Raw genomic sequence first — 21182 nt, 5'->3', positions numbered from 1 at the left:
GTGCTGCAAGAGAGAAACAATCAACTCTTCCACAGTCTTTCCATATTTTAATTAGATTAAGGCAAATTTACATTTTATTATATAAATATCTTAATAGGGTTGCCTTTGAAGACAGAGCAGGTGTGTGATTGGAAGAAAAACAATGCATTACATTGATGTGACCTAGAAAATATTCAGGTCAAGGCGAATCCATTGTTTAAAAATTGTATAGCCCTGACAGGCTCTTATAATCATGTCATTTATAAGCAAATCTAATTTAGGGGAAGGGGCAGTAGGTGGAATATTTTTATTTTGAGCTTCATATTAATATTTCCTCACTGAAAATTTAATTTCTTTTTGTTTTGTCTTCCGGGAATGGCTGTGAAATCCTCGGTAATGTCAAGGAAGGTCTTCTTTTAGAGAAAATGGGGAGTGAAAAAGGAGGGAGGATAGAAAATCAAAGGAGGTGAAAGAAAGGGAGTGACAGATGGGAGAAGATAGTCAGATGGGGCGGTCATCACCCTTTTTATCTAAATGATAATTTATCAGGTATTTTGCTAACGATTATTTTCTAGACGAGGTTTTGCAAAAGAACAATAATTTGTTAAAAATCAATTTTGACACGTAAAGCAAGATCTTTACAATTCATATATAGAAATAGCAGCATGCAGCTATGGCCGTTTTGACGAATAGGCCTACAATAATCATGACCTATAATTCCATTTCGTCCATGTATCATCAACGTATGAGTGACTAATCTGAACGGTCATGAGTATGGTGGCCCCTTAAAACCCTTCCTCGCGTTAATCACTACTTCGGCCATTGCAGGCTCCGATCAGCACTTTTGGCTGGTACTTTTTTTTCTTGGACAACAGCCCTGGCAGATAACACGCGATCAGAGAATTGGGAGGAGAAAGAGAGGAAGCTTTTAGTGTTTGTGTGAACGGTGGTGAAAGTCGTCTTCTGTAACCTGCTCTTGCCTCACGCCAAAGGGACAATTCCCGACGCGTTTGATGGCACCTGAATTCTGCAATGTGCGTGTAAATACTATGGATTAATGGGACTATGACGGCAGATCATAGATCATCCAGTTACATGCCCACCGGACCTTATAACCAACCTTACAAAATGGACATATACATGAATTTTACCAAGAACGGAAACCAAGTATGTATTAGACACGGGTACACCGGTATCCATCGATGCATGTTGCCATCTATCTATAACAAAAAAGTGAGGTCATACGGTGGACTTGATATGATGAATTTTAGATATATTAAATTTATTTTATTTGGTTTAAAATTCTACATAGCATCCTTTACTTCCCCACCATAAACAAAATGCCCAATCCGTCTTATCAAACCGGCAATGGCACCACTAAAATGAATTGTCAGGGAATGGCCGGTATATTTCATTTTTCTGATTATATTTTACTCCGTGATAATTATTTTCTTGCCACTGCTATGACAGGAATAAGTTAAGCAAAACATAAATGAATATTTGGTCGCACTATCTAAATCGTTGACAAACACTTATCAAAATCTTTCACTTTAAAATCACTTCAACCCGTTTAATTCGAAACTTCCCTGCATCTCTCGTTATGGTATCGAAAGTCACTGCTCAATTTCTGTGACATACACTAAATTTTTAACATGTTAATATGAAATCATAAAAGTGACATTTTTATAAACACATCAGCACGATAACATATTTCGGTTTTCTGAAACGTTTGGCGAGTTATTTTGTGTTTACAAAAAAAGTTTGTTTTTAAGTCCTTTTGACTTTCAATTGTGCGCTGCGGTATATTCTTGTAATCCAAATTATGATATAGGAGCAGAGGTTCGAGCCTGGTAACGTGTTTTTTTTTATGGTGATGATATTAAAAGGTCGGCCTCAGATATACATAATAATATCTGATTGTTATGCCTGTGAAAACTTTAAGTTACACAATCTAACGCGTTGTGAAGTGTTTGTTAGAAGAAGGTGTTTAGGAATAATTTTCGAATGGCTAAAAGATATCATATCAAATACACCTATTGACCCACGCCCCTATAACTATCCATCCTTAACACACTCCACTAATCATCCCTTGCATGATTTCGATTTCTTGTACATTTTCCCCCATTTCCTATCTAGATGTGGAAGTTTTGTAACCAGCCCAAATCCAAGTCAACGAACGACGGGGGGAAAAAAGTCGGAGGAAAGGGGCAGGGCCGGACTCCAAAAAAGGCAGTTTCTTTGGGATCTTTGACCGAAGAACCGGGGACAAGTCGGACATATCGGAAGCGAGATGAAGGAGAGAATGAAGCGGTTATTAAAGTATGTATCCAGCTTTGAGAAAAAAAAATCCGCTTCTGCTGCTTCTTCATCCGGCTTTGACATCCACTTCTCTGCTGAATGTGTTGATGGTATACAACCATCACTGATATGCTGCAGCATCATCACCCTCCTTATCATCGTCACCACCAATCACTATACCATCATTATCCTTCTCCTTTTTGTGGTTCACTGTGTATCGTGTTGTATCTTTTCATCGTGTTGCTTGCTCTGCTAAAATTATTTCGTCATGAAATATTAACATTTGTTTAATTTGGAATGTTGTTTTGGTAGTGACAGTTTTTTTTACACGAATGTATCGATTTTTTACAGAGTGAAATTGTTCCAGGGTTGTCACGGCAATCACGCAGTCAAGCTATGTTTATAGTGGCAGCCCCTGCAATATGGTTTAATCGATATGTCATAGAAAATACAACTTTTTTCATTGTTTTGCTTTTCAAGTATTTTATTACACAGCCTGTTTATTGTATATATTTTCTTTGTTAATTTGTTTATGAAAAAGTTGCAGAAATCAAAAAATGAAAAGATCATGATGATGGCATGATAGAAATTAATGTCGGCCAAAGGGGCCGCGGGGGTAGTCCCAAGTACCAATGGTTTTAAAAAGTAGCACTATTTTGACAGTTTAACTAATATTTACAATGCAAATAGAAAGGTTAACTGTAGTTACTTTTTCACATTTTATTCTCCAAAATTACCAATCGTCGATGTGACAATGTATTAATTTCTGTAGTGTGATCAGGAACGAAATGGTGCATGTTTGTTATTTATTAATTTTGTCATATTCAATTGTATAAAATACACGTCCCCCAAATGTCTTTATTATAAGATGTGATTCCCTACTTCATTAACATCGTATACATGGTATATAGATATACGGTGTATAATGCTATCTCGATCACATACGGCTTCAATTTCGGTAGATATATATATTCCGATTATAAGTTCCAAAATAACGTCACATCTGTACACTCCTCCCGATATATTACGCTTATAGATTTATAAAGGCTATTAATGATAAAACTTTCCCTTTCAAAGTTTCTTTAAGCGTATGTGACAGAGTTAATAAATGGGCGGTTAGGGTGAAGAATAAGATAGCCCACGCCACTGAAAAATATGTAATGATATACACAATAATCACTTCCTTACCAATGGGATTTCTAACGTGCAGATTAAAAAAAATGACATCACTACATGCTAAGTACATTCTATGATTAATATTAAATTAGTTAGGAATTCCGAACCACCTATGCAGTGTAAATTATTGACAAATGGGCCTATGTCATTAATTCAGGTAGTTGATAAGGCGTGGGGATATTATGTAATAATAATATAATAATAATAATATATGTAATAATGCAAATGACCAAACGGGGAAAAAATCATGGTGAACACCCACTTTGAATATTATTGTTGAACATGCCTATCAGATTTATTGAAGAGTTGGGACTGCGTGGGGACATACGTCATTGTGCAAATGACCAGACGAAAAAAAAGTTTTAATGTAAACACCCAGTTTGAATATTATTGATAAATAGACTTATTAGATTATTGTAGGGGATATGAGATAGGCATAGGGGGCAAACGTCATGCATTTGACCAGCAGACGGAAAACATATTTGATAATAATCACTTCCGTATTATTGAGATATGGAACGAATTAAAGATGGCGTATGAAAAAGAAAGAAAGAAAATGGACTATTTTCTATCTGGACATCGTGACAAGGTCTTGTGAGTAATTTAATTTGCCACCATCATCACCCTTTCATCATGGTCATCAAGTTGACCTTGTAGGAATATAATTTCTAAAGGAAATGATCAGAATTCAAGTAACCAAAAAAGAAGCATTGTTGCCAATTCTGTGTCGATGATCAATCGTTCTATTGTTCTTTATGTAACTAATTTCGTCTGGAATTGTATTTCGCTTTTAAACACAAACCTTTTAGATTGACATAAACTCATAATTTGATTTAATCCAAAAAGAATTAAGAATTCAGATTTTCTGTTTTTAGAGTGGTCTCGCATTTGAGCCATTTGAGGTTCCTTTGTTGTAGGAATGAAACACAAGGCGGTTTTACAAGGGGGATGTTGCCGCCCAGAAATTTCGAAAACTTACATTTTTTTATAGACAATTTTCACAAAATTCACCAAAAGTGTTCACAAATTTCCCCAATCTCACCTCAGAAATTGCAAAAGCGTGGCAATGAACAAAAAGCTCGGACTCATCGCTCCCTCACTTTCGAGTTTCTTCAAAAGTTTTATGCGTCTTGTCTCCCCCCCACCTTAATTCCGAAATAAATTTATGCCAATACGACAAAGTCTTTAGAACATTATTATGAACTATAAGTTTATCAAAGGTGTGTGTGAAGGGGGGGGGGGGTATAATAACATAAAAAGTAGAACAATGACTTCGCGGAAAATGCGTCTATTTGTTCTATAGTATATAGCCTGTGATTGATTGATTGATTAATTAATTAATTAATGAAGAAACTATTTTTAACTTAAAATTTTCAACACTTAAATTACAAAGCAAGGTGAATTATATAAGACAACATAATGAAATGAGATTCTTCCTGGGAAGCATAACTTGGCAATGAATAAATGTTCCCTAATGCCATATTAATACAAACTTCAAAATATCTTTAAATGTTATAAATACGAACCAATCATAATTTTGGTTCATGAAATATAAGATAAAAAATTAATGTCTTTGAAATCTACTCACTGACCTTTTATTGTTATGACCCAAATAAAAGACAAATGAGGTTGGATAATCAGATATTAAGACAAGGCAATGGGAAAACATGAAACAAAACGTTACAAGAATGGGACGCGACAGACCGCTGCAAGAACAAGCTGCATCAAATAAGTGAAAACCTTAATTAAAGTATGACTATTAAACCAAATCTGAATAATTTAATCAGAAACATTTGCGAGCTTTTGAAACATTACTGGTTATAATCCATAAACAATGCAAAATCGTAATTTATTTTCCGTTCCTCTTGTAAACCTCATTCATTAAAACATTATGATACTATCATCCCAAGCTAATTGACTTCATGTTTGTTTCCTTTAGTAGCCTCACATGTAATAATCACGAGACGTAATGACTAATATAAGTTTATGCTCACAATGCAACCAGCTGATAAAACATGTTCTTTTGTTTTGTTTTCTCTTTTTGTCTCTCTCTTTGCCTCACTATGGGCTCTTCCTTTTTTGTTCTGTGTCCTCTTTCCTATCTTTTCTCACCTTTTATCTTATCTACTCCCTTCCTCCTCTTTTTCTTCTCCTTCTTCCTCTTCTTCCCCTCCTTCTCCTCCTTCTTTCTTCTTCTCCTTCTTCTTCTTTTCCCCCTTCTTCTCCTCCTTCTTTCTTCTGCTCCTTCTTTTTCTTCTTCTCCTCTGTCGTCGCCCAGCCTTTGATGAATGAACAAAACCAGAACAGCGACACCAACGGCGGACCTAAGTTTCATCAAGCCAACATGGTCAAGGACGTGGAGGATCTCAATCTAGCCAACAGAGATCCCATCAATATGACGTCACACGTCAGGGTAAGACTCGAAATCCCCCCCCCCCAAAAAAAAAATACAAACAAACATAGCCAGAAAAAAAGACGTAGATGCAAATAATGAAGAATAATTTCCTACACGATCAGCATCAATTAACGATAAACGGATTAAAAAAAAAAGGATCTAAAGGTTTTGTACATCGAGATCGTCCAAAGGAGGAGGAGGTGGAGTGGATCAAACCACGTCTTCGGTCACGGCTGTAATCATGGTAATGTGGGACAAGTATTAGTCGATGTCTCCAGAGTTGAAACCAAAATGACTCATAATGTGAAGTTAATATACAAAAGGAGGCTATACATGTTTTGATTTGATTTATCTATTTACCAACAATATTCACATGTTTACAGGTTATAAAACAAATTGCAACACAGTTACACATGTATAAAAATACAATGGTAAATGGGACCAGAAAAAAGCACAAGTGCTAATCGAGCCTGGCCCCACAAATATCACAAAATGCACATTTAAGAAGGAAAAACAATGTTCAATAATACTATGAGCATTCTTAGCTAAAGGTTGGCTGATTGGCTATATTTTTCACTATTAACCCATAGTCACACCTAGGAAACCTATATATTCTAAACCGATCGATGGGAGGACATGTTCATAACGTAGTAGCTGTGGTTGGTCTGAAGTCAGTTCCGCTGGTTTCAGTGACCGTAGCATTATAGGTCAAGTCAACCCCAGAAAAAATGTTGATTTTAATAATAGAGAAAAATCAAACTAGCATAACGCTGAACTAATTTTCATCAAAATCGGATGTAAAATAGAAAAGATACTACAATTCAAAACTCGCTTATTTTTCGCAAAGCAGTTATATGCACAACTCAATGACATGCTAATGAGAGAGTCGATGATGTCCCTCACTCAATATTTCTTTTGCTTTCTTATTTGAATCATACAGTATTTCAATATTTACAGATTTTACAATAAGGTCCAACTTGACTGAACATAAAATGTTAAAACAATGGTAATACCACATGTTCAGGGAGGAATAAAACTCTCATTGTTTCACATGTCAACGGGAAGAAAATTGGAATGTTTCAATAGTTCATATAACAAAATACATAAGAAGTAGCGAGTGAGTGATATCATCAGTCCCCTCATTTGCATATCGACCAGGATGTGAATATAATTGTTTTGTGAAATTACGCGAAACCCTAAAATGTCATAACTTTCTTACATCCGATCTTGATGAAATTTTCAGTGTTATACTTGTTGGATTTTTATATTTTTCTCAAATCAACTTTTTGTTGGGGGTGGACTTGTCCTTTAATAAGTCGAATCGAGGCGGTCAACGTACTCTCAAAATGTCTTGTTCTTTCTCAACCCCCATTCTCTTACATCCCCATCTTACCATGGACCATGATCTTACTTACATCTTCCTTCATCACGACCCTACGACTGTCTTCTATCAGATTGGCTTTGAGGAGGTGTTTGCGGAACCTGACCATCAGCAGAGCTTCGATGCAGTCTGGACAACCAGCTTCATCGTCTACACCCAATCGAAGATGTGGTGTTATCGACTCCTGTCCGCAGCCTTAGCCATTCCACTAGCTCTCATTTGTGGTAAGGTGTCAAAACCTTCACAGTGGTGTTTCGAAAATTATTGTAATATAGGGGGCCGTTTTATTAGGTCTTACGATAATTGTAAGTTTGTAATTGTTATAAATACCCTGGTAACAGGGCTCAGCAGCCTATCAACCTCAATACGTATATGGAAGTACCATGACTATGATAGTTTGCATAGTTACTAAATTGTAAGCAGTACGAATTCATTTATCACCCGCAAAACATATTTGCCAAGACAGAGAAATGCAATCGATGCCAAAGAACCAAGAGCGAAGTGTCGTGGCCGAGTGGTCTAAGGCGCCCGACTATATACACCATAAAAGTCCGGGGTTCGATTCCCGGCAGTGCCCTTGACCCGAGGCATTTTTATAAACATTGCTCTATTATCTTGCATCAAATGAAATGAAAATGCTTCATGCATTATTGGTATCAAAGTGTGCACGTGTTAAAAAACAACAACGATGATTGCACTAGGTATTTCACAAAGATTGAAGAGCGACTCCATCTAAGTCAAACTTAAATCTTTTATGGAACACCCCTGGGGTGGTATTCTGAGATCCATTTTATCTCAGATAAAATAAAATATTTTATCTCCGTTAAAATCAGTAAGATAAAATACCCTTAAAATCTCTCCGAATTGGTATTCTGAGAACAATTTTATCTTCATTTTATCTTTGTAAGACACACCTATTTTTTAATCAATATCCAATAAGAAATGCGCTTTTATAGCTCTCTCATATCACTCAACCAATGGAAATCCATTCCGCTAGGAGGTGTGGCGAAGGAGTGAGATTGCGTCAATTTATTGACTTCAATACGCTTGCACTATACGCTTGTGCGTCTTTACAGAGATTTCTTTTTAACAAAAATGGCAATACTCTCATCTTTTTTTCGAAGTCTATATCGCATCTTTTCAAGCATAATTTCAAAGACAATATTAGTCAAGAAAAGTCTTATGAAATGCTTCCTGATTGTACAGGAATAACTTTAAGGTGTTGTTCTCAATGAAGATATAATTTTTCTTAATTTTCATGCCAACATTTGGAGTTCATTCACTTAGAAATATTGACGAAATGAACGTCGCGGAGATAAAATAGCCCCTACCCTCTTTTAAGTTTATTTTATTTTTTCTTCAAAGTAACTTGGGCGCAGCACATCACCCGCGTTGCAATGGCCAGATACGCGATGGGTATGTCTACGCAGCCACTGCTCTGTTGCGTATCATCATAAATACGCAAGATAAAATGTATACGCAAGATGAAATTTTAAATTTTATCTGAAGATAAAATGTCATCTCAGAATACCAATTTCATTTTAAGAGATAAAATAAAATATTTTAAAGATAAAATGACCTCAGAATACCGCCCCTGGTCTGATATCTACTCGTTATTTCATTGATTTCCCCTCAGATATGGTTATCGGTTAAAATATAAACGGCATTAACAAGACCTATCCAGATATTAACAACCTTCTGTAGTTAACTAATTCCCCATCTTTAATGTTTCCTCATTTACATGCAGGAGTTCAACTAGCCTTCTTGACCTTCTGTCACATCTGGTGGGTAGTACCGTGTTCAAGAGTATGGATCTTCATATTGAACTGGGTAGGAAGCCTATGGGCAACCTGCATCCGTGCCCTCTGTAATCCCATCACAGAATCATGCAGCATGCTCCTAGGCAACGTCAAGGTCCAGATGTACACCCCGCAACACGTATAGCAGATGTCTGGAAGAATGGGAAAATGGTGGAAGGACTGCAGAAGTAGGATTCCAATGTGATGCCCAGAGGACGTGCTTGGAAATGTTAGGGAATTTAATAGTGGTCTTACAGAGAGACGTTCGTGGAAGAACATAGAGAACCTAAAAATGTGGAGACAGGAAGACGCGCATGGGTGGAAGAACAAGGAATCATAATAATGATGATACATTCACAGGAGAACGATCGAGGAAGAACTAGGGAATGCATTGATTCACAGGATGACGTTCGTGGAAGAACTAGGGAATGCATTGATTCACAGGATGACGTTCATGGAAGAACTAGGGAATGCATTGATTCACAGGATGACGTTTGTGGAAGTACGAAGGAATGTAATTATGGATTCACAGGACGTCCATGGAAGAACTAGAGAACGTAATGATTGGATTTACACGAGGACGTTCCTGGAAGACCTCGAGAATAATGGATTCCATAGACACGTGGAAGAACGAACCAAGGCTTTTCACAGTTGCCCAGAAGGGTATCTTCCAGAAATGTTGTGTGTAGGGAAATCTGTAGTGAGATTCATTGAACGATGAAAATGTTTGTGGAGGTGTTCCAGACCCGGGTGCCAGATGATACAGTGTCATCTGGAACACTGGAAGAACTAAGTGTTAGAACAGGTGGGATACGGCGAGCAGCAAAGCCAACCAGGAACGCTGTAAAATTAGAGCACCTAACATCAGCACAGTCGTTGCCTTGTGGATGGATATCTGGGGACGTTTCTTCAACAAATTTTCGTCTGACAGGATGTCAGATCTGACTACTTTTCTCGGGTTTTGATTGGCTGGGAAACTTAAGTGTCTGACTGTTACTATGGTAACTGTATGACAACTTTCATGAAACGGTACCCGAGATCGATTGATATATATAATAAGTGGTATCCATTTCAAAGATTGGTATATCTCCTGGAGTTGTTTTCAAGATCATGTTTTATATTTCTTGGACCTTCCGACTGAAGATGGGAAAAAAAAACATTAAAAGGGCTAACAGAGCATGAGGAGCAGTCTTTTAGTGCAATCATCAAGGAACACATTTTTGTTTCGCGTCCAGGAAGCAAACATCAATAATCAATGGCTTTGGTGATTACGATTTATTTTTTATATTGAACCTGCTTGTCATCACCTGAAAAAAAAAACACCCGAAAGATTCTACTCCACGTTACTCTTAGATTATTTTTACAGGACATACACATGCCTTGTCAATGTATTGTATAATTCGAAGTCAAGCAGATGTTCCCAGGTATAGCCCCAATGACGTCTCTATCATCCAGTCACTTTGATCAATTTGATGATTCTTGTGCAAATGGGGAAAACATTCAATTAATTTGAATGAATCACTGAACACATTTTGGATCTTCAAGGGGCCAGTCAATGACTCTTGTTCAAAACAGGCGAGCACATAACGCCTGTTTGATACCATTTTAACCTATTCGTTGTTAACTGGAATTGAAATCAATAGACACGAATTGTGGAGGATAGAAACAATGAATCAGTACAAGTCCATCATTATAATTTTTGAATAATTTGTCACTAGCTATTAATTTGCACGCATTAAAAGGCATAGGACATCGTTCGAATGACCAAAAACTGTTCGTGCAACCGACACCTTAAGAGACTTGAAGAAGCGGGCCTTGGCTTTGGGAAGTTGAGATATATGACAAACACTACCAGGGGGGTGTGACTTCGTAGCCCCCTCCCCCTCTGAGAGGAGTAGGCTTCGATGTGCCAGCATTTTTTTATGTAGCTGATAGAGAAAAAAAAACTACTCTTAACTCTCAAAGTGATAAAAGAGTGTAGATAAATGCATTCAGTTTTTAACCATACATTATACATATTAGTCTACGAAAATCCATACAAAAAGCGACATTTTAGATATTTGAGTATTCAAGTTTGATACATCATAAATCTCCTAAGAAGCATGATATTCAGTTGGAATTTCGTCCACATGACAATAGTATATAATTAAAGTTTTCTGGAACATTTCAATGTAATTGCTTCATTTTTCTGTGATTTATGTAAAATCAAGTATTTTCCAAATTTTCCAAATTTTCCATTTGGGGGGAAAATACCCCCAAAAATGCAGTTTTCTATATAAAATCTCAGCCAAATGACCTATTTATCCCCTATTAAAAGTATTAAATTGTAGGAAATTTATTTATCTATCATATGACACCAATTGTGTCGTAATTGAATGTTTATATAAAGATCTATGTACGAAAATTTAAATTTTCTGACAATTTGGCGGCTATTTAAAAAAAAAGCGCCCCACGGGTTTATTTTCAGGATATAGCCTATTTACTTCATATTCAGCGTATAAAAATGGTCTAGAAGCACCATATGAAATATTCTCCTTCTCCGAGTGAGACCTCTATTAATTATAACCCGGACTAACACATGCACAATGCATAAGCATTGACGTGTCATTTCCCTCATCTCTGCTTTGAGAATGATAGAGATTGGCGATTGAATCAAATGAATTGAAGTCAGTAAAAGTTCGGATATGAAAGCAGTATTATGACTTTTGTAGAATGTTACTATTACATTTGAATTTTTACAAATTTCGAATGACCGTTATGTTATGTTTTCATTAAGTAATATCCTCGTAAAAATACCTGATTTAGCGGCCTCTCTCAGTAAATTTAATATGCAACGATTTCTGTCAACATACAGATACCTTCTGACCCTTCTCTTTTTAAAAGGCCACGTCCACCCCCATCAAAGGGTTGGTTTGAATTTTTAATGGGACAATTAGGAAAAAAAATATATCACGTCAGATTTCGTCAAAATCGAATGTAAAATATGAAAGTCATGGCATATTAAATTCATAAGACAGTGATAATTGCACATCACAAGCTGTATACGAATGAAGGTGCCGATGATACAACTCATTCAGTATTAAAAAATACGATATGAAATATATATTACTTCAATTGTAGATATGATTAAGCAATTCATAATAAATTATAATAATGACAATGTCGTTGATAATTTCTTTCCGATTATATACAAAGTCATTTTGAAATGATCATTTAAAGGTATATTTGTGAATATTTGTGAATATAACGTAGACATATCAAACCTGCACTCAGTGTTACTATGTAAAGGTTTTATGAAATAATTATTTCATGACATAATGATGATAGTAAATGAAATTCTAGGACACTTAAAGAGTCAGAAAAAATTGTCCTTTATTTTTATGACGCTTATGTATTTTTTTTATATTTTCCAGTCAACATAGCTACAATAAATTACAATGCCTGTAAAGCAAAGATTATTCCATATATCATAAAATATAAGATTTCTATAACATTCGATGAAAAATCGTTTATATAAATACTGTACATATATATTATATATTCTCTGTACAAAATAAAGATAATAAATCGTATAATGAACTTTACCAGTTTTTGTATTTTTGTATCCTATTTTCATCGCAATAATTCAAATGAAATTTCAAAACAATAAAAACACAAATAGACAACACATCGCCTTGATTACGAAACTAAGTCATAACAACCACTTTTTCATATTTAAATACGTTGATCAAAATTATTTAAGTATATATAAAACTATACACGATGATCTAAACCATGAACAACTTTTACATAGATTTGTAGCCGATAATAATATATTATATTTTAAGCGATAAACTTGAAAATCATTGAAGGAATCTAATCAAACAGAAAACTTGTTTTAAGAGAACAAAAAGAGAAAATAGACAACCAGACGTGAAAGATTGGACAAACGATATGAAAATGGTGACTTTTTGGGGAAGCTGAAAAATTCGTAAGTCCTATAGGGGATAACAAATTTAGGCACATGAGTTTCGAGTTATAAAGTCAAGCTGAGGAAATGGAGTGACGTCATTGTGATGTGGTAACGACTGTATACTCCTCCAAACGGCAAAATGACTAAAACGTAAATCTTTTTTCAAAAGTTGTTCTTTCAAGTAGACATACATGTGCTATCTTGCACCTTAAAGGAAACAGCGCTTTGAGGAAAAATTAAAACCCCACCAACCCTGATAAATATGTACATGACCTTGATGACAAGATCTATTCACATGTTGCCAATTTGAGGTTTCCATAGTTTTATTGATCTCATTTTTCAAATAGCGATAACTTTCTTCCTTTTCCAAAATCTTTAGAATTGTTACCAATCTATTGGTCTTATTTCCACCTTTCACACAAATCGTGAGATTGGATTCCCTTTAAAAATAAATATTAAATGAAACAGGAAATAAATACCCCAAATAGGATCTATTCAAATTCTACCGTTATCAGTAGTCCTACTTATAAATCATATGAAAATTACTTTGCAAATTTATCTGCTGCCCCGGTGTTCACAAGTGGTACTATTAAATTTGCTCATTAAAAAAACCCTGACAATAGTAGGCAAGAACGGCATGAATGCGATACTTGATAAGAAATATGTTTCATGAAAAGATAATGAGAAAAATATACAGTAAAGCATATATGAATTTTATTTATCACAATAACTAAACAATGATCATACTCGGACAAAAGGAAGGAAATTTTACTGTATTATGCTTCATATCGAAAGAAAGAAAAACAATATACATGTACCGCACATTTCAAAATCAGTATTATGATCTTATGAATAGCAAATTATTCCGATGTCTTCCCTGAGTTGGAGCATGGCGTCCGGGTGTCTGTGTGGTACATTACCGCTTGGTCTACACTCATTTCGTCAACTTTCCGTTTTGACTCATCCTACGTGTCTACAACCATTTCATTTGGTCTAATTGCCATTTATAGCCCATTTACCACTTTGTCTAATTTCCTGTAAGGCTACACACTTTCTCGTCTAATATTAAATTGGTCTTATACCACGGCTAGAAGAATTGATTATAAAAAGAATGTTTAATTGGGAAAGTAAAAATAAACGGTAAGTCGACGAAGTGGGAAACTAGACTGCATGGGCAGAAGACTAAATGAGAATAAGATGAAAGGCGTTTCGCCCCCCCCCCCACCATGGCCCTTGGAAACACCCCTTCTAAATTTGCCAAGGGGGGGGGGGGCTGCGTGTGTTCACCATAGGCAACACCCCCTGGAAATTAGGTTGCTAAATAGCAGTTTGCAGTGAAAATCTTTTTTTTTTTTTTTTGCTTGTCAAAATTTTCCTGGAACAAAATCAGCTTCATTTTGTAATGAAACCCTTTTTGTGTTAGTTATTTATTTTATTTTTGCTTGTTAAGAATATACAAGCACCCTCATTAAAAATCGTTTTCAAATGGGGGGGGGGGGGGGGGCTTACGAACGGGGGGAACTGGTTGGTCGATGAAAGGGTGAAATGATGTGCTTGGAAACTGCTGACAGGGCATGAAAAGGGGACCGCACATACCCATACAGCCATTATACGTGAATGCCTCCATCTCGGGAGTTTAACCATATCGGAGAAGTCGATCGAACGCTTGTATACCAAGCTTTCGGGTTCTGCGTCCATACTGACCATGACCCGGACCATGACAAAGTTGGTACCGCATCTTGGTTGAAGATCAAACATTAGTCTCCCAGATGACAAACTCATCATTTCCCTTTGCTTCCCAATCGACAAACCGAAAGCGACGTCGATCACATGATTCGACACTGCCTCGAAATCGATGACCAAGGACATGGGGACATCCTTCCGTGACCACCTCTAGCTCCTCATCAGGCCTGCGGTGGTCATGCGCGATGCTCGACAGCGTTCCATCGGTGACACAGAGATTGAAGGAGACGTCGAGATGTCGGACGTTCGTGCAGTGCAGTGAGATGTAGGTGATCGTGTTCGATGTCATGTCGAAACATTCTCTTGCGATCACGGTGTGGAGCGAGTGGCAGGCACTCGCCAGGATGTTGAGACCAGGGCCGTGGATGTCGAAACACCGTGACACGTCCACGTGCTCGAGGTATTGGTCACAGCCGCAAGCGATAAACTCCAGTCCGCGGTCAGTGATATCGTGGTTGTCGGCGATGTCGAGGTGTTGAAGAATTGGTAACCATCTACCAATGTGTTTTAATCCACGATCCTGGTGTATGAGAGAAACCGATTTACACTTAGGCCTAATAATAACGAAACTAAGTAAATGCGCAATAAAACACGGTTATTCTTTGCCAAAATGGTCATCAATTTTGATGCTTTTATGTTTCAATTCTCAATACAATGATTTAAATCCTTATTCAATTTCAATAAATTACAATTTGTAGTTTTAAAATTTGGCATACAAAAATGTTTTAACCAAGAAGACTGGTTTCTCATTCCTTCACTTAAATCACCATCAATATTAATCATTTCAAGTGATATAATTCTTGTAAACTGAACGCCTATATAAAATGTTGATATCAACGTTGTCCATCAAACTTCATCCTTAAATCTTGAGAGCAACTAGATTTTGTTTTATTATTATTACTTGTTAGAATATTCCATAATCATCCGCTTACATGATTAAGAAAACTAAGCTTTCTTCTCAAGAATAAAACTTTTAATTTGATGCATCCAACTCACGTGGAGGGAGCAGTTACGAAGCTTGAGTGTGAGCAGCAAGGAACAGTTCATTACAATGGCTTCAATGTCGGCATCACCACATCGGCTTTGGCTGATGTCCAGATACTGTAAGGTCCGCAGGTGCTCTGTTAATCTGCAACCCCACAGGAAGCAGCGAAATTAATAAGCCCCACTTGGAGAAACAGTTGCGGGTTCGACAACATTAACAAGACTCATTAGTAGGTGACATTCATGATTGAATTAAACGGCGCAACGTTTTTTTTTTTTTGGGGGGGGGCATTGGCGTATGGTGCAACAGGTCCATCTAGTCGCAAGAGGACAAAGCGAGGTGGTGATTTTTTTTTTTTTTTGTTTTTTTTTTTGCCTTTTAAAGCAAATACGAACAAGCAGTCTTGGCAGAATTTGGATGAATATTTGGATGGTTTTCAGTTGGGGACTGGAGAATGCTTCTGTAAATGGCGATTACTTTTGAAGCCTTTCATGAGGCTTTTCAGGTACGCTGTCTGAAGAAAGTTAAGACCTATGAGAGATTCTCGCATTTAAATGAGGCTTTTTACCAAGGACATACACCCCCGAACAAACAAACAAACAAACGGACATACACACACCCACCCTCACACCCACACAAACAAACAAATAATCCGTTAGCCCTTTGTACATACCTGTCTAGATCGACAGATCTCAGAGGATTGATCGCAACTAGACTCTTCTCCCAGACCATCTCAAGTCGCTTCAGTTTGCACCCATGAATGGACATGTCAGGCAGTCTATGTGGATCATTCCTCAGACCCAGGCAGAAGTTCATGCTAAGTTCTTCAAGTGAGTCGCCACTCAATCTGACGGAGAAAGGGGAGAATGACGATCCATTGGATAGTAAACGTGATACATGTTTGCTTTTAAGGTGATGTTGTTACCAATGTAATGTTGAGGAACGAGCCAGATTAATTGTTCTCAATTTCATTCATGGCTAGTTATGGCAGAACACAATGAGAAAAAAACACTGGGAACAATTAAGATTGTGTGAAAAAAAAGTTAGAGAAATATAGGACGAATAATAAGAGAGTGTTTGAATGTTGAGATCACTATTATGTGGACATCTCCAAGTGGCAATTGTGACCAACATAAATGGGTTATTAATAAAACTTTTCCACATTATCATTGTCACTTCTATCAGGTCTGTCCATAGCTCCGTATATATTATCAGGCCTGTCAGGTATTTTTTCATGAGAGGATGTAATCGATGTTTTTACGAAACATTAAGAAGGACAAAGGGTTCATACTATCATTAGTATGTGCAAAAAAGGGATGTATTGGTATAAAGGAAAAAGTTGTACTTCTGTGACATCATACTCTCATTGATCGTATTCTTTGATTTTTCTGCTGTCATACAAGCTAAGTTGTTCCAGTGGTGTGATCTTCCTTTACGTTGGGATAATAAAATTAGAGGACAAAAGAAAGGGTCTGGGGCCGGGTGGTCAAGCAAAATATCTTGGTGAGACAAAGGGAGGGAGGACTGAGGAGCAAAATTATGATGATGATGATGATAGTGTTGATGATGATGGTGACAGTGGTGATGATAATGATGCCATGACGCCATGATGCCATGTTGCCATGATGATGATGATGATGATAGTGATGATAATGAGGGGGATGACAGTGATGATGATTATGATGATGATCATGACGAATATTATGATAATGATGATGACAACGGCGATGATGATAAACGCAGAAACTTACTTGACAAAGAGATAGACCCCACGAGATGTGATGTTGGGACATCCGCTGATGTCCACCTTGAACAGTCTGACGATGTTCGCAAGAACCCGAAGACCACAGTTTGTAAGCAACTGACAGTAACTCACGTCCAGTGCCCTCAGCCCATTGCATACCTTTGCTAACTGAAATATGACATAATCGGTGACGTCATCGGAGTGTGAGAGGTTGAGTTCGGTGACGGATTTGGCTGATCGAGAGGTGGTCGACAGGAGGGTGTCGAAGTCGAAGGGGCGGTTGCCTGAGAGATCGATCGATGATGTCTGGTGGTGACAAGAAGCGAAAAAAAAGTTGTTGTTGGTCTGGACAGTTGTGTTTCCAGACAATCAAATTTTAAAAACAGCCATTAAAGGGATGGTCCGGGCTGAAAGTATTTATAGCTTAATAAATAGAGTAGAATCCACTGAGCAAAATGCTGAAAATTTCATCAAAATCGGATAACAAATAACAAAGTTATTGAATTTTAAAGTTTAGCAATATTTTGTGAAAACAGTCGTCATGAATATTCATTAGGTGGGCTGATGATGTCACATCCCCACTTGTTCTTTTGTATTTTATTATATGAAATTAGGTTTATTCAAAAATTTTCCTCCAAGACCTAGAAAAATTGGATTGACAACTGATTTAGTGCATTAGATATTTATTGCTGCAACTTATTTCATTATAAGGGAGACATATTATTCACACAAGTATGAAATAATGAAAAAAAAAATGATTTTATGTAATAACATAAGAAAACGGAAAGTGGAGATGTGACATCATCAGCCCACCTAATGAATATTCATGACGAATAAACAAGCGAAGTTTACTAGTACAGCGTGTTAGGCAATACTATAGATAGATAACAAAATAGTACATGTAGATGATTACTTCTATTGAATTTATATTTTTAGTGTCATTTCAAAAACAAAAAAGGAGGCTTTGTAATCTTTTGAGCCCGGACACCCCACCCCCATCCTCCATTTTTATATAGATTCCAAGAAAGTAAACACAAATTTAATTTGCAAGCATGATATTTACATGTACATGTATCTACTATTTGATTTAATGCCCAAATTTACAAAGGACAGGTACAGCTCCAAATCAAGTTGAAATCAACGAATACGATGTATATCAAAATTAATCAATACATATTGGTTCCATCGTGACATACTAGTACTCTGTCTGTAATTTAATACTCTTTAGTGTTTGTTCATACTCCATGGTGTATTGTAAATAGCACATGAGGCTGTGATACTCTCAGATAACAACATCCTTCAATCTGATTGGCTGATAGTAAATTTGTTATAGAAATTGTGCATTTGTTATCGTAACAAGTCTTTATGAAACAAGAGCCTTGTGTAGTTTTAACACCAACATTTTTACAGTGCATGTCTATAAACCAGCTTAACGAATTAAAAAGTTAGATAAAATGTTGTTTTTGTTTCTTGCACTCGTTCGACCGCAGTTGGACAGATATTTCCTTATCAATACCAAAATGAAACGGCCTTGAATTGCTCCCCTTCTTCCATTCATACAAAGAAAAATCAGGCCCCCATTCCACAGAAAGGAGACCTTTGAAGGACCTTTCAAAGACCAAAAATTGACAAGGTCTTACAGCAGTCTCCAAGATCACTGAAATTTGTCATTTCTGTGGAATGGCTCAGAAAGACCCCTCAATGAACTCCGAAAAAGTGATTGGTACATCTTGTCTTATTGGGCTTAGACTTGTCCTAAAGAGATCTTTCAAATGCCTTTTAGAGATCCTTTATGTAACAAGTGATCTTTCAGAATTCTTTCCATGAACTTTGCCTTGTCTTTCAATGATCTCTCACGAGTCTTACAGTGATCTCCGGAAAAAATCTTGAGAGACTGTCGAAAGATCATGGAAAAACTATTAAGAACTTTGAAAGATCATCGAAAGACTGCTGAAAGACCATCAAAGAACCAATTTCCTGTTAGACCGCTGAAAGACTGTTTTGAAATGTTTCAAAAAGTTTTGGAGATCATGGAGACCATGAAGTCCACTGAAATCCATCAGGAATCGTGAAAGACCTCGGAGATCTTTGAAAGTTCGTTGAAATGCCTTTAAAAGATCAAGCAAGTTTCATGGTCTTACAGCAGTCTTTCAGAGGTCTTGCTCTCTGTGGAATGGGGTTTTACCTTGTACAAACTTGACGTTTGCAGGACATCATACAATCGTTTTGACGTTCCTCGCAGTTGGGCAAAGGTCTTACTGAGAGGGTGGATATAACTCAAAATCTTCATCAACAATTCATCCGGGAGATCGTCGAGAGAGGGCGACAAACAGCAGGACTCTTCTGTGAGGAATGACTCGTTCGAAGAGAACTCAAACTCTGACGAGGAGAGCGGGTCGCTTTCTGATTTCATGATAAATCAAATTGAATCTAAATAGTTTGTTTACACGTTAACAGAAAACTTTTTTTGATATATGATATAATTCGAAAGAATTAGTAAAATAGTGGAAATTTGTTGTAAGTGAGGTGAATAAAAGTCGGTATGGCCTATAAGGCCTGTGCCGCTCGTATACTAATTTTCGGTCATTTTAAATTATTAATTATTAAAAAAAAAGAAAAAAAATCATGAGCAGGACAGCGTTACGGGGGAAGGTAAGGGGAAGGGATGAACTTCCTCTGTTAATTTTTAAGTAGTGAAAAATAATAACAAAAAGAGGAAGAAAAAAGGAGAAGAAAGAAACCTAATATAAGAAGAGAGATATCGTCTACGACTTGTTAATCTATATTCCCCCCGAATTCAAACAAAATGTCTTGCCGCCCCCTATCAAAATACTTTGGTCCCCCCAGACCCACCCCCTGGTCATGGGATTCACTTCTTACCTTCATCACTGCACTTTCGTCTCGTCTTTCGTTTTGTCTGTCTTTTCTTTGCCCTTTCTTCAAAAGTCAACTTCTTTAAGGGTGAAATCATAGACTGCTTCATGCAACAAAACTGTAAAGGGAAATAAAATCGTTCTATTAGATTTTCCTTCAAAATATTTTTAAATATAATTACTTATTTATTCATTCATTCGTTCGTTCCGTCGTTCGTGCATTCATTCATTCATTAATTCATTATTGATCTAGGCTATTTCTATATTTCATTTATTTATTAATCATTATTCATAATCCCAAGTTCATCCCTTCTTTCATATTCATTCGTCCTTCCTTCCTTCCTTCCTTCCTTTCTTTCTTTCTGTCTGTCTGTCTGTCTGTCTGTCTGTCTGTCTGTCTGTCTTTCTTTCTTTCTTTCTTTCTATCTATCTATCTATCTATCTATCTATCTATCTATCTATCTATCTATCTATCTATCTATCTATCTATCTATCTTTCTTTCTTTCTATCTATCTATCTATCTATCTATCTATCTGTCTTTCTTTCTTTAATTTCATTTGTCCATTCATCCATCCATCCATTCATTCATCTTTCCATCCATTAATTCACCCATCCATTCAATCAATGTATTCTTTTATTCTTTCATTAATAATATCTTAGACCTAGATCTCCTTGGTCTTATCTATTCTTTATCTATTCTCAAAAAATAATTCCGTTTTATATTCTTAAAAAGTCAAAAGAGGCCTAAGCTTTCGATCCTAGCAGAATCTTCGTCGGAGGCAAAATGAGAAACATATACCGTAAGGGCACTAGTATTCAACCCGTTTGGAGAGTTTCCTCAAATATATAGAAATAT

General features: G+C 36.6%; 2 protein-coding genes across 2 annotated transcripts; one reads left to right on the top strand and one right to left on the bottom strand.

The window, feature by feature from the left end:
- Window positions 1-800: 800 nt before the first annotated feature.
- On the top strand, window positions 801-12610 carry LOC129271682 (caveolin-3-like). The gene is made up of 4 exons (XM_054908966.2): window positions 801-1146; window positions 5732-5866; window positions 7303-7453; window positions 8977-12610. The coding sequence occupies exons 1-4, from the start codon at window positions 1045-1047 to the stop codon at window positions 9171-9173; spliced, it is 585 nt and encodes a 194-aa protein (XP_054764941.2). The 5' UTR covers window positions 801-1044; the 3' UTR covers window positions 9174-12610.
- A 2120-nt stretch (window positions 12611-14730) lies between these two features.
- LOC129272143 (F-box/LRR-repeat protein 2-like) lies at window positions 14731-19865 on the bottom strand. Its single transcript, XM_054909373.2, has 5 exons — window positions 19638-19865; window positions 17460-17758; window positions 16382-16555; window positions 15720-15852; window positions 14731-15243 (listed from the first exon to the last, which is right to left on the bottom strand). Exons 1-5 carry the CDS (start codon window positions 19863-19865, stop codon window positions 14731-14733), a joined length of 1347 nt encoding a protein of 448 aa, XP_054765348.2.
- Window positions 19866-21182: the final 1317 nt, after the last annotated feature.

Source organism: Lytechinus pictus, chromosome 11 (genome assembly GCF_037042905.1).
Source record: "Lytechinus pictus isolate F3 Inbred chromosome 11, Lp3.0, whole genome shotgun sequence".
Classification (NCBI taxonomy): domain Eukaryota; kingdom Metazoa; phylum Echinodermata; class Echinoidea; order Temnopleuroida; family Toxopneustidae; genus Lytechinus; species Lytechinus pictus.
This window is presented reverse-complemented; position numbering and strand designations above follow the sequence as displayed.